General features: G+C 44.2%; 1 protein-coding gene across 1 annotated transcript in view; it reads left to right on the top strand.

Moving 5' to 3' along the window:
• lrrc7 (leucine rich repeat containing 7) overlaps positions 1 to 14,915 on the top strand; it is a gene marked incomplete at both ends in the record, with an annotated part of 119,054 nt that overhangs the window by 49,702 nt on the left and 54,437 nt on the right. The window contains 7 exons of the mRNA XM_080724821.1: positions 1,213 to 1,291; positions 4,017 to 4,106; positions 6,264 to 6,320; positions 6,860 to 6,923; positions 7,298 to 7,372; positions 8,173 to 8,317; positions 9,173 to 9,245. Of these exons, the coding sequence (XP_080580947.1) occupies positions 1,213 to 1,291; positions 4,017 to 4,106; positions 6,264 to 6,320; positions 6,860 to 6,923; positions 7,298 to 7,372; positions 8,173 to 8,317; positions 9,173 to 9,245 (583 nt within the window). The remainder of the gene's footprint in view (positions 1 to 1,212; positions 1,292 to 4,016; positions 4,107 to 6,263; positions 6,321 to 6,859; positions 6,924 to 7,297; positions 7,373 to 8,172; positions 8,318 to 9,172; positions 9,246 to 14,915) is intronic.

Below are 14,915 nucleotides of genomic sequence, written 5' to 3'. Positions count from 1 at the left end.
ATTTTAACTGCAGAAATTGTGTAAGGGGTCCCTGGCAGAAAGATATTTGCAGATGGGGGTCCACGACCTAATCTATACTAATTTGGGGGTCTGAGAAACCACTGCTGTACTGTACATACGGTGTACTGTAATATCATGTTGCATTGCATAGTACTGCATATATATCTTGTCCAGTTTTCCCAGCAACACAGCCAACCTTGTAAAGCAGTCATCAGTAAAATATGGTATTTTGTTCTATTCCTTTTCTATTGTACAACCCATGAATTATATTGTTCTTTCTTACTATACTGTAACTGTAGCTGTGCCTGAGTGAGTAGTTCTGTATATCACTATCAATCTTTCCAAGTTTTAACTAAAAAGACTGACTTAAAGGACAACTCCGCCCTAAATAACATCTAGGCTCATTTTCCTACTTATATTGATCCCATATTACTGTCCATCGGGTCTATTGGGCAGAAATGCCCCTGTTGTCCAGTTTCTCCAGCAGAACCCAGCTGCCCTCATAGCTTAGAGTGGAGCCCATAAGCCTATCGTTTTTATGCTATTTGTTGCGGTCAAAAGTGTGTTTTTTCTTTCATTCTGTCATTATGTCGTCGTTGTCCCACATGAGCCTCCACACTCTGCTAAACAGATGTTATGCTGTTATGTGTTTTGCCAAGTCCCGGAAAAGACGCTGTGATTGGCCAGTATGTCACTTTGATTGGCAGTTGTGCCAAATCCATACCCCAAAACATGATTTATGAGACTGTGGCGGCTTGTGTGGGACAACCAAGGCATGGATGTGTTTGTAAGGACAACTAACACATTCATGGAGAAAACTTTTGAACGCAACAAATAGTGTAAAAGCGGTAGGCTTATGTGCTCCACTTTATGCTATGAGAGCTGCTGGGGAAACTGGACAACATGGGCATTTCTGCCTAATGGACCCCATGGACAGTAATTTGGGATTAATATAAGAAGGAAAATGAACCTAGATGTTGTTTAGGGAGGAGTTGTCCTTTAAGTCAGTTTAATCTGTAAACTTGAATTCCTTCCCATGTCTGTAATCGAATATAACCTGCCCCACCTGAATGATTAAACGATTAAAAGAAGGTAAGTGGTATAACTGAAAATACATGCTCTCTCTCTCTCTCTCTCTCTCTCTCTCTCTCTCTCTCTCTCTCTCTCTCTCTCTCTCTCTCTTCTCTCTCTCTCATATTTTCTGTCTACCAGGAATCCAGGAGTTCCCAGATAGCATTAAGTGCTGTAAAGGTCTATCGGTGGTCGAGGCTAGCGTCAACCCTATCTCCAAGTAAGACAGACTGCTCATTCACACCATGCAGATGAACTCCTGTCAAATTCCCACTGGAAAGTTATGAGCATTTCAAATACATCTATATTATTATGTTATAAATCCATCTGTGCATTGACATGTTAATAACTGCATGTATAATTGGAAATTGCAAATGTGGTTGCCGTGAGGCATCCATCTTGAAAGATGGATGGATGGAAATAAAGTCGGACATGTACTATTGGTTGCCCTGCAGAGGCAACCACACTAATAATAATAATAGGCTACATATAATGAAGTTTAGTCAAAATGTGTTACCAATATGCCAGTCTGACTCAACAGCAGTAACAAGGACCCCTATAATGTATTTGGCCGTGGACCCCCATTTCAAAAGATGTTGTGCCAGGGACCCCCATAACACAAGATTTGTGTTAACATTCTTTTAAAATGATTAATAGCAGTTTGTTGTGAGCTTGCAGGTCTGCAATGCTGTAGTAGCTGAAGTATACAATAGGGTTAGAGTGGTCAAACTGATGCTATATTAACTTATTTCGCCAGGGACCTTGGGTGGTCCCCGGTCCCCACGTTGAGAACCACACTTGTCTATAACGTTTTTCGTGCAATGTTTTTGCATGACGGTGCAAATCTTGATAAAATAATCTAGGTTGTCTGTTGTTTTTTCTGTAGTGAAGTAATCCTTTTTAGTAACTGATGTCATGTCATAAATACTTCAGTACATCACACACTGATGCTTTATAACCGCTGACACATCCAGACACTCCTAGAAGCCTGAAAAAGTAATAGAAGTGTCAGGATTGCAATCAGGTTCCTCTTATCCCTGGCTTGCTGTCAGAGACACAGTGCAGCTGTTTATAGCTACAACTGCAGCACAGTACAAAGACCATACTGTCTAAGAACAAGCTTCATTCTAGCATATCGTTGTTGTCGGGTGAAAACCTTGTATGTCCAAAACCGTTCGTTTTGTATTTATCATTTTAAAAACTAGAAGCTGGGCCGCCCTTCGGGCGGCCCAGCGTCTAGTCGGCAACCTGGCCAACTCGGAACAATGTAAATAGGGAATGAATGCCCCGCCCTTTAATGCAAACCCCATTATACCTGTTTTCATAGGACCCGTTTTGACCATCTGTCTGCCTGTGTCCATTTATGCCCATATATGGAGATATCTGTATCTGTCTGTCTGTCTGTCGGCGTCCATTTTATGTCCATATATGGAGATCACTGCAGTTATAGTTCTGGGTCCATTTTATGCCCATATATGCCCATATATGGAGATATCTGTCTATCTGCGTCCATTTTATGCCCATATATGGAGATCTCTGTATCTGTCTGTCTGTGTCCCTTTTATGCCCGTATATGGAGATCTTTGTGATTCTGCGTCCATTGTATGCCCATATATGCCATATATGGAGATATCTGTTTTTATCATTTTATGCCCATATATGAGATCTCTGTCGCTTTTTTGCCCATATATGAAGATCTCTGCACACACAGTACCGGTTGCGGAAAACTCTGATGTCAGACATCAGCTCCTCATACGGGCATTCATTTTATTCCCATATATGGAGAACGCGCGTGCCGGTGGGACGAACGGTTCTCGAGATACGCGGATTACATACATACATACACACGCACAGAGATTTTTTGTTGACTCATGTGGCGTACGTGATGTCAGAGCCTTTTATGAAGTGATGTCACAATGAGTCAGCGCTTGCGCCGATTTCCTCCGGAACAGCCTGATGTCAACAATCAGCCCCGCATAAGGAGATTCCGAACATTTCGCGCCGGTTAGGGAAAACCGCGCGTCGGGTCGGGTCGAGGCCCGGCACTGCACTCCGTGCCGCGGCGGGGAACGCGTGTGCCGAATCTGAAGCCGGTGGGACGAACGGTTCTCGAGATACGCGGATTACAGACAGACAGACAGACAGACACACACGCAGAGACTTCTCGCATTTATAGATAGATGATCTAAACTAGTGAAAATAGCCGATCTACAAGAACACAACGGCGTTGTGTGCTTGTAGATCGGCTGTTTTCACTACTTTTGTGCGACAGCCTTGTATGATGAAGCAGGGCTTTACTTGGTGAAAAAACATACAAACTTGAAACTTGGAGATGGTTTCTGCCCGACAGTGACGATATACTGTATGATATCGTCGCTGGTGAAAACCTTGTATGTCCAAAACTGTGACTCGTCAGGAAATGTGTTCCTCCAGTGATACCAATGTAGTTTTTATTCAGTGACACTTTCTTGTTAACTCTTGTTTTAGTTTCTTTTTTAAATGGCAAAAACAGCAGATCTACAAGCTTGTATTTTTGCTACTTTTGTGTGACACTGTAGTATGATGAATTACTAAAAAGTTGAGATATAGAGAGACAAGGTGTGTGTGTGTGTGTGTGTGTGTGTGTGTGTGTGTGTGTGTGTGTGTGTGTGTGTGTGTGTGTGTGTGTGTGTGTGTGTGTGTGTGTGTGTGTGTGTGTGTGTGTGTGTGTGTGTGTGTGTGTGTGTGTTTATTTTGGCGAGTCATCCTTAGGCTAACAGCAAGTAGCTGCTCTTATAGTGGTTGTCATGGAAACATTGACCTGACTTTGTCGTGTTTTGTTTCAGAGGTTCTTCAAGGACACAAAACTAAGTAAAGTTCCCCCTCTCTCTCTCCCTCTCTTTCTCTCTCTCTCTCTCTCTCGCCTCTCTCTCCCTCTCTCTCTCTCTCTCTCTCTCTCACTTCAGACTCCCAGATGGTTTTACCCAGCTCCTAAATCTGACCCAGCTCTTCTTAAATGATGCCTTCTTGGAGTATCTGCCTGCTAACTTTGGCAGGTACAGCTGTGTGTGTGTGTGTGCGTGTGTGCGTGTGTGCGTGTGTGCGTGTGTGCGTGTGTGTGTGTGTGTGTGTGTGTGTGTGTGTGTGTGTGTGTGTGTGTGTGTGTGCTGTGCCAATGACATCATTGGTAGGCATGGTTTGGTCATTTCAAACAAGATTTCAAGATACTGTATGTATTATTACTTGCGCCAGCAGAGCGCTCAAGTAGGGTGATGATAACTGACTGTGGGTATGTACAGTATGTGGCCATGTCTGGGCCTAAAGCCAATGAGGGAGCAGCGTTCTCGATGACGTCACCACCAACCCGCTCTGCTGGTCACACTTATTGCTTTCCTCGGAAAGTGACATATGAGTACACAAGGAGCAAGTTGGCACCTAGAGTGCAGTATAGTTATTAATGCAATGGACCAATCCCCAATCACATACACACCCATTGTAACTGTTACAATGGGTGTGTATGTGATTGGGGATTGGTCCATTGCTTCTATTTTCAGCAAGCTAACTTTTCAGTAAAAAAAAGGCTGTAGTCTATTAGCTTGGAATCCCGATTGATGATGATCATTAGTAAGGACCAATTCTATGAAGATAAGGTTGGAACAATGTGTGAAGTGCTCCTTTAACTCCTCCTGAAGTCCTCTGTACAGTAGGCGTGCACACCAGAACGTGGCGGCGTGCTAATAAAGCATAATGTAGATTTGATGGCTCTATTGGGCACTTGCCATTTCACTGTGGTGTCAGGAGTAATTTGTTCTGAGTTCTGGCTGCCGCTTGGTTCAGTCACTCATTTTCCACAAAGTCTACTGAAGCGTGCTTGTCCTTTCTGTGTGCTTTAATCCAGGTTCCCATTAGGTTTCGCTTTTATCTTCCTTGTGAAAGCACGGGAACGCAGCCCCCGAGGGAGGAACAAGCTTATTTTTGAAAAGCACAAACATGCATTCTAATGCAGTGCCAAGGAGGCCTTGTCCACCCAAATAATGGCTCACCGCAACGCAATTGTTCTAGGGATATCATCTCAGCACGCAAACCCCTTCCCTTTTCTCTTATATGGCCTTAGCATGGTCTGTATGCTGTGAGCTGGAGCCCCAAGGTGTACGCAACACAATGTCAGGGGATTACTAGCGGTGGTATAGTCTAGTATGAATGAAGTACACAGGAAAATCCTCACTGTTTATTTATTAATTTTAAAGGCCAATGCAGACTCCTTCCGACTTTGTTTTGGACAGGCTTTCCGAACTAGTTTGGAGAGTCAGAACAGAGTCCTGTCTTCCCGAAGATAGGTTTGGACATCGGAAGTAGCATGTATTGCCCTTCCATTTGGTTACATCTGCACACTCTGAAGCTGCGTCCAAACCTGGAGCTATTTCGCTTCTATCGCTTCTCTTTGGTCGCGCAGGTCCGCGTTGGTAAAACATCATGTCCCGTTGGGATCAAGGCGAAACAGCCGGAAAAAGGGAGTCCCAACACCAAACACCAAAATTACCGTGTCTCCGGACAACATCAACGCTGGTTGGCTGTCAGGACGCGATGGGTGGAGTGGGGGTGAAGTGAAGGTCGCTTCAGTTGGATTTTTCCAAGTGGGGCGAAGATACCGAAGCAACCTTGTTCGCGCCGCGCCCGGTCGCGCGTCGTCTTGTCTTTGCATTGACTTTGTATGTAATCGTGCCGTTAAAGTTAAATTGACACTGAGATTTGACTGCAGTAGGCATACTTTTCATTTTACCAATGACAGTTGATGAGTGCATACTCCTCAGCAGCGCTGCATTGGCGCTCACCTCTCAGTGATGGAGGAGATCCTTCTGGTTGTCGTACTCCAGATCACCTGAGCTGTCAAGTGTTCGTGGTGGATTTTCAGGAAATGTGCGCTTCCTGGATCTGTGTGTCTGCAGCTTAACAGAATGATTGGAGCTGACCAGGATCATCTGTCATGTCAGCTTTTATATCAGACTGACAGAGGAGACGGCTTTGTCCACTTTATGTCTCTAGACTCTCTCTCCCTCTCTCTATACCTGTGTGTGTGTGTGTGTGTGTGTGTGTGTGTGTGTGTGTGTGTGTGTGTGTGTGTATAATGTAGGCCTATACATATACAATTTAGATTTTCATAGATGTGTTCTCACTCAGTTAGTTCATCTTTTTTCTGTCTTACTTTCTGTCAGACTCTCCAAACTACGGATCTTGGAGCTGAGAGAAAACCACCTGAAGACCATGCCAAAGTGAGACAGCCCAACCTCTGTGTGTGTGTGTGTGTGTGTGTGTGTGTGTGTGTGTGTGTGTGTGTGTGTGTGTGTGTGTGTGTGTGTGTGTGTGTGTGTGTGTGTGTGTGTGTGTGTGTGTGTGTGTGTGTGTGTGTGGCGGTGCATAGACAAGCACACGTGATAAAAGCTGCACACAGCGCAGAAGTGCATGCGTGCACATGTAAAATGTCTTTAAAATTGTCTCGGTAGGCTCAACAGTCTATACAGCAAAAAGCGCTGTCCAGTGTCTATGGTGCTGAAACCACAGGTTGCTTAGTATAAGTATTAGTACTTTTTCTTAATAGTATTGTAATCTTTCACAAAGGGACACAAAACGATTAACCAACAACAAGTCCAGCAAGTAGTGCCTAACATAATAATAACAATAAGAAGAAGCAGGAAAAGAAGAAGAAGATGAATATACACTGGAGCATGGACTTGTTGATAAGATGGAGAGTGTATTTGTATTGTATATTTATTGATTATATGGCCATTTTCAAATGAATCTCTTCTCTCAGGTCCATCCACAGACTGACTCAGCTGGAGCGTTTAGACCTGGGTAGTAATGAGTTCACTGACATGGTGAGACTGCATGCGTGCGCGCGCGCACACACACACACACACACACACACACACACACACACACACACACACACACACACACACACACACACACACACACACACACACACACACACACACACACACACACACACACACGTTTTCACAGTTGTCTTTGTATCCACGTGTAATGCTTTATAGTATATAGTTATTACGAAGTGCTACCCATTTTTATTGTTGCTGCTGTCTTGGTAGACAGCACCGACAATAAGAAGAATTATAAGGATTTGTTAGATGTTCACAATCTGAGTAACAGAATTGTTCTTTTGTTGATGTGGTAATGCATTGTGGGTATGTTGTGCTCTGTCTCGTCTGTCTGTCTGTCTGTCTGCCAGCCAGAGGTTTTGGAGCAGATTCCCAACCTGAAAGAGTTGTGGCTGGACAACAACTCTATACAGTGTATACCAGGGGTAAGAACACACAAACATGTGTATACTATGTGACAATGGACATTCTCAACAAGTAAAGTAAAAAGTACAGCAGCCATATTGGAAAGAAATTGGGCCCCTTCCTTACTTCCTTCACAGGTGTTACCAATGACACTGATTATGGCTCTGTTCCATTCTGGTCAGACAGAGTCAGGGTGCTGATATTGTGCTGTGTTGGCTCACTGGGAACACAGTGGTTCATACCAGTGGTTCTCAAAGTGTCCTTGAGGGCGTTCCAAATGGCGTCTTATGGGTCAAATCATAACGTTTGAGAACCGTCATTCGTGTGTCTATGCACGCGTGTGTGTGTGTGTGTGTGTGTGTGTGTGTGTGTGTCTGTGTGTGTGTGTGTGTGTGTGTGTGTGTGTGTGTGTGTGTAATATGGAAGTACGGTAGGAAGGGGGACAATTTCTTTCCAATATGACTGCTGTGCATATAGCCTATCGTCGTTGTTGGGTGGAAACCTTGTATCTCCAAGTTTTAAATCTTTTAGTTCTTTCGCAAAGTAAAGCCCTGCTTCATCATACAAGGCCGTCGCACAAAATTAGTGAAAACAGCAGATCTACAAGCACACAACGCCTCGCGGTGCGAGGCGTTGTGTGCTTGTAGATCAGCTGTTTTCACTACTTTAAATCATTTTCAAAATGATAAATGCAAAACCAACGGTTTTGGACATACATGTACAAGGTTTTCACCCGACAACGACGCTATGTTACTTTGAGCAGTACAGTACTTGAGTAAATGTACTCTGCCCCCCCCCCCCCCCCCCCCCCCCCCCCCAGTCAATAGGGAAGCTTCGACAGCTGCGGTACTTGGACTTGGCTAAGAACCGCATTGAGTCGCTGGACACAGACGTGTCGGGCTGTGAGGCGTTAGAAGACCTGCTGCTATCCTCCAACATGCTGCAGCAGCTCCCCGACTCCATAGGTCAGTGCCCCTCACACTTTCTCAACATTTAAAGGGTTAGGTTTTCCATCGCACGTCCACGCGCACGCAAAGTGCTCCCGTCCCATAGCGAACAATGGATATTGAAATCTTTATCGCCCATTTTCTCCAAAAAAGACTTTTGATGCGAATGCTGGCATGTTTACTCAATAGAATAGCTAGAAGTATGGAGGCCGCCATCTTAGATCTCTGTTTACCATCTGAACAGGAACTTGTAATGGATGAGTCGAGCACGATCGTCAAGTGGAACCGTCAGCGCAATCTACTTCCGGCCTTCAAAATAAGAGAGTGGCCACGAACGGGACAAAATGCGGGCGCTCTGGACAACTTAACCCTTCCATGTCCGGGCTCTAAATGGGTTAATTTGCTTGATTCAATATTTAGATATTTGATGTAAATGTTATCAGGCCCTCCAGGCCCAGGGCCTCTTCCCATACACACTTCCCATTTTCATAAATGAATGCCCTACTTCATCATACTGCAGCCTTGTGAAAAAGTAGCAAAAATAGCAAGCTCAAAAGGTCGCCAAGGCTTTTGAGATTGTAGATCTGCTATCTTTGCTACTTTGAATTCTGAAAAGTATCAGTTTTGCACATAATGAGGTTTCCACCTGAGACGAATGAAATAACATGGCCGCCTCTTTGGCTGAAGTCTGTCTGCGAGAATGAAACAAAAAAATGATGCATTAAATGAAAATAAAGGTAACAAGCACAATGAGCCAAAGTAGGAGTAAAAGAGAATGTGCACTTGACTTGTGTTCATTGAGCAGTGCACTGTAACGATTAGCTCTCTCTATATATCATCCTTTATCTCCATCTACCTTATGTATGTGTTTAGGAATGTTGAAGAAGTTAACAACGCTGAAGGTAGATGACAACCAGCTGAACTCACTGCCTAGCACCATTGGGAGGTAAAAACATACACATACACATGCACGCACACATACACACATGCACGCACACATACACACATACACACATACACGCACGCACGCACGCACGCACGCACGCACGCACGCGCACGCACGTGCACACATGCATGCATGCAATCAAACACGGATACATGGAAATGACTGAAAGTGAGGACCATTGGCAGGTTTTCCTTACACTTTTTTTTATTTGTCAAGTTTACTACAGGTTTGTTGCAGTTATTTTCCTTGTCAACTGTCATTGGTTGCTGTGTTCTATTGCTGGTTGGTGATTGGTGGGTTCTGTGTGTTGTGTTCTCTATGTTTCCATGGCATTAGTCCGAAGTCCAAGCAGGGGTGAGTAACAGTAGCCTGCTGGATCCAGGGGTGCGTTCAGAGACATAAATGATCAGAACTGTTACACAATATATACAGTAAGGGCAAAGCTCCTATTACAGGACTGGGCTGGTGTCCAATGAATTTCAGTTCAATTCATTTACATTTTAAGTTGACATTTGCGCGCAGTTCAAGTTCATTGCCATTTGAAATTAATTTGCCAATGGAAAAGCATTGATCAGATATGTGGCGTAGGTTGAACCTGACATTCCTATGCCAATTTATTTTCATATCATTTCTTTCACTTCCTGAAATGTTATTGAAATGGAAGTAGTCGAGCCCAGTCCTGTTTGAAAAGTTTACCGTTAGACAAGAGTCACATCCATTATAGTCCATTGAAAAACTGTAATGCAATTCAATACCACTGCAATTCAGTATCACTATGAAACTAACCTTCCCAACTCTATTGACAGCGTAGGGCTTTTATTAAGAGATACTTATTCATGTTATATACAGCACACTGGAACATTTTGTCTTCTTGAACAAGTCCCTGGCTTTATCCTTAATCAATAGTACTGTAGATCCAGAACTCTCCCCCATCTCTCCTTAATAATAAGCACTACAACTGTAGCATCCCATTCTTACCCCGCTCGCTGCATAGATATTATTTAGTGTGCTATTTAAGTTTGCTATATAAACCATTAAGCCTTGTAATTTAATCACAATCCATAGTAGAATCCATGCCTTTTTATACACTGTAATTGTATCTCTACATTCTTTAATAAGTATATGTATACGTATAGCCCCATACAGAACCTCACCCTCCGCTGCATATAGTCCGGGAGCCATGGGGGTGAACGTGGATTCGCCTGTAAAAGTTTTTTTCTCAACTGATTCTTGTAGCTTGGGGTCACCTCTTAAGGATTCAAGATGATGACCAGTGATATCCATTGAGCATTTTTTATTATTAACCCCTTAATGCATGAAACACAAGAAATCCACCCAGGAGGAAAATACCCAGAAAAAGATTTTTTTTCTGGGTATTTAAGGAGGATCTGAGGGGTCTAACTAGGGGTTTGTTATGATGCTGAATCCATTGCAGGCATTTGTTTTGCACAAAAAACATTCTGTGGGCTAGAAATGGCCTCAGAAAACAATAACACGTATGGGTGAGTATTCATGTTAGTCGGAGGCCTTAGGGTTTTTTTTCTCGTGCTAATCAGTCTAAAAGTGCAACATTTTGCACAGATGTAGCTCAGGGCATGCTCTAATGATTTAGCTAGGGCGCCCGAGTCGGCGACCTTCGGGGTCGCCACAGCGGCCACAAAACTCTGACTCATCACTTTTCATCACTAAAGTCGATGGGAGCCCAACTTGATTTGGCCGCTGTGGCGACCCCGAATGTCGCAGACTCGGGCGCCCTAGCTAAATCATTAGAGCATGCCCTGAGCTACATCTGTGCAAAATTTTGCACTTTTAGACTGATTAGCACGAGGACTAATACTGTTGTGCTCCGAGATGAGGTCCTACACTACAGGGATATCACCGGGCTGGGGTAGAACGCCTCCACGCTGAGGTAGATCATCCTTTTCCCGAAATTGTATCCAAAAAGTAAAGGTAGTTCCACGCTCCCAGAGTATGATTTTCCATTCCATGGTACATAAAACATGCACTATGGCATTGGGAAACGGTTTAAATCGCTTATGTAGTCTCATTAAATTTGGAAAAGCCCCCGGCGGCAGGTGCCAGTACTGCTCCCTTCTCATTGTAGCAGAATAAGGAGCAGTACTGGCAACTGCCACTGGAGGAGTTCCGGTTGAATGGGAAAACATTACACTGGCTGACAAACTAGCGATTTAAGTGGTTTTCATGCCGTAGTGCATGTATTATGTACCGTGGGATGGCAAATCATACTCTGGGAGTGTGGAACTACCTTTACTTTTTGGATCCAATTTCGGGTAAAGGGTGATCTACCTCGGCGTGGAGGCATTCTACCCCAGTCCGGTGATATCCCCGTAGGACCTCATCTCGGAGCACAACAGTATGCAGCGGATAGTGAGGTTCTATATGGGGCTAGTATACGTAAAGATACCCCTCTTTTTCTAAGTTATCTTGAAGTTTCAGTGTGGATATGTAGGGATAATGCACTGGGAAGTCAGTTATGACAACATAATGTCGGGCTGTTTACCAGTGTTGTATTGGTCCGGTCACGTGGGTAGACGCTGTCCCGTATCTTTTCTAAGCAGTGCCACGCCTCTCACGCACACGGACATGCATTGATGCCAAACAACCCCCAAGTTCACACCTCCACAACTTTTACAAACACTTTAGTGCCACAACAGGGTGTTTTAACAAAGAAACAAGCCTGGATGCGTATCAATTAGTAGGTGTTGAGCGACGCGCACGTGACGTCATTAAATCGAGCGTCCACCCAAACATTGAATCTGCATTGGTGATTCAATGTTTGGGCGGACGCTCGATTTAATGACGTCACGTGCGCGTCGCTCAACACCTACTATAGAGGTATATTGATACGCACACTGCCGTTTACCATCCTCAAGTGCAGTTATTTCCTCATAACTGACCTGCTTCAGTGCATGGTCCCACGTATACCGAGTCTAATTTGTCTCTGCAATTGCAATTGCCCTAAATATTATATCATATTAGAATAGTTCTCCATAATAGGGATAATAACAATATCATCAATTTTCCAGGTAACAAAAATGTCTTGATATCATTGTTGGCCTGTGATGGCATCCGCAATAGGTATTCCAGACCGAAATCGTTCTTGTTTTTGTACGAACAGCTACTGTAGGACCTATGATCGGGTTCACAGTCATCATATTATTATGTGCAGATACGCTGATCTTTACGGCATCCCCCCTCATTGGTTCTCAAACTTTTTCACGTCAAGGACCCCCAAATTGACACTTATTAGCCTGTGGACCCCCATTTGAAAAGATATGCCAGGGACCCCCATAAGAGAAGATTTTCACCACTCTAGTAGTGATTCCCAACTATTTTAATTTCAAGGACCCCCAGTTTGACATGCATTAAGCTACGGGCCCCCATTTAATGGCATTTCTATTTCTGAGACCCCAATCTATTCGTAAAATCAATGTTAACTTAACTAAATGGTCCATTTAGTTCCTAACTATCATTTAGCTGGGGACCCCCTGGAACTCCTTCAAGGACCCCTGGGGGTCCCTGGAGACCCCCATTGAGAACCAATGCCCTAAGTAAGTAGGTCGGGAGTGGCTTATTGTCGGTATCAGCCGGTAACACGCGGGAGTCTGTCCCCGTTACAATGCGCTAGACTCCTGGGAGATGGACTGCTGAGGTGGAGCGCCACACCTACCATCAGCTCCCAGTACTTGCCACACGACTTGCCAAGCCGTGCTACTCATACGCTGAGTTGGCGGTGCCCGGAATCGAACCCATGACCTTGCGGTTCAAAGGCGAGAGCTCTACCGACTGAGCTAACCAGGCACTAAGAAACCTTTTAAAGATCAGCAAAGATGAGCAAATATCCTCTGCACAGATGACGATCTCTGTGAACACAGGCTAGAGACAGAGACGTGCGGTAAGCGCGCTGCGTTACTTCCTGCTTCCAGTGTTTGCTGTGTGCTGCCGGCAAAGTTCACTCTGCTGCCCACACTACTCCGCTGACTTTTATGGTGTTGCTTTGTTGTGACTTGTACGCTCTGCTAATCCTTCTATCTATCTCTCCCCTTTGTGCCGTCTCCCTCCCTGATTGCTGGTATAAATATAAGAAATTCCATCACGGCCATACTTTAGTCAAACAATCTCTGTACCAAGAAACAAAAGCTAAAGTGATATATAGCCTCGAAAACACACAAGAGTATCTCGTGAACCACAGATGGGTGGACTTTGCAAGCTACTCAGAGCTTTACTACGATGTCATAATGTTATGACGGATGGGAAATTAAAAGTTGTACTAGAGACTCCGGTCATGCTTTTTTATATATTATATATTGTGTTAAATATCGTATCGTGGACTTGCTATTGTGATATCATATTGTGTTTTTTTTGTTATTGTGACATCCCTAGTCCATAGTTCTCATTAATTCATTAATTGTAGCTACAGTCATGTATTTTTGTCCTCCAGGTGTTGCTAATTACAAAACGGACATCCTCCATGAATTAGAAGTACTGTACATTGTACATTATGGTGTGTGCATTGATAGTTTTCATCCTTTTTTTTTGTTGCTGTGAACAAATTCTGCACATCTGTCTTAAGTTAGTAGTGTTAGAGAATGAATGTACCCCCAGCCACATGGGGGTGCATACATTCTCATGTCACAATGACATAATTCTTATGTCACAATGACATATTTTCCCTAGGTAAGCACATACTTAGTAGATGGAAGCTACTGCTAGTGATTCTGCTCTAACCTCAAATCAGTATTCCTCTCCTCTCCTCTCCTCTCCTCTCCTCTCCTCTCCTCTCCTCTCCTCTCCTCTCCTCTCCTCCTCAGACCGTATGGTGGCCCAGATGGCCCAATCGTCTGGGAACAATAACAGCAGGCTAATGTAATGTTAGCCATGACAGTACATTAATGTAGAACGGTTGTCTCATTAGCATTAGCCTGCTGTTTGCACACTGCCAGGCTAATGGCATGAGCAGGTCAGGGCACTCTGCTCCTGTGGACATAGCAATGCATTTTCTCCTGATTTGCCAAGCAAAAGGCTAGAAAGCAGTGGTTGAGAACACACCTCAATCTGCCTTATCCTCTGGTCACGTTAGCCTAGCTCTGGTCCATCGCATCACCTCCAGTGACGCTCTGACAGACCCGTCGGCAAATGAATAGACCGTGTTTTCTCAGCCCCTACCAGCGCGCAACTAGAGTCAAAATAAACAAAACTACTTCACTACTCACCAAACCAAAGGTAGTTTTGCGTTGTTGAAAGTCTATTCTCCACGGTGGTGAGCCCCTCAGCACCCCACCCACTCTGTAATACACTATTTTTGTCATGAAATAAAATGCACCCACCTCGAGCCACCCATCGGCCACCGCAGATACAATGGTTCACAACCCGGAAATAAGCGGTGGTCGAGTTGGATGCACCTTATTTCATGCCAAAAATAGTGTATTTTACAGAGTGGGTGGGGTGCTGAGGGGCTCACCACCGTGGAGAATAGACTTTAAACAACGCAAAACTACATTTGGTTTGGTGAGTAGTGAAGTAGTTTTGTTTATTTTGACTGAAGTTGAGCGCTCGTAGGGGTTGAGAAAACGCGGTCTATTCATTTGCCGACGGGTCTGTCAGAGCGTCACTGGAGGTGACGTGATGGACCAGAGCAAACGTTAGCCA

The sequence above is a fragment of the Nannobrachium achirus genome, assembly GCF_963921795.1.
Source record: "Nannobrachium achirus genome assembly, chromosome: 1".
Taxonomy (NCBI): Eukaryota; Metazoa; Chordata; class Actinopteri; order Myctophiformes; family Myctophidae; genus Nannobrachium; species Nannobrachium achirus.
This window is presented reverse-complemented; position numbering and strand designations above follow the sequence as displayed.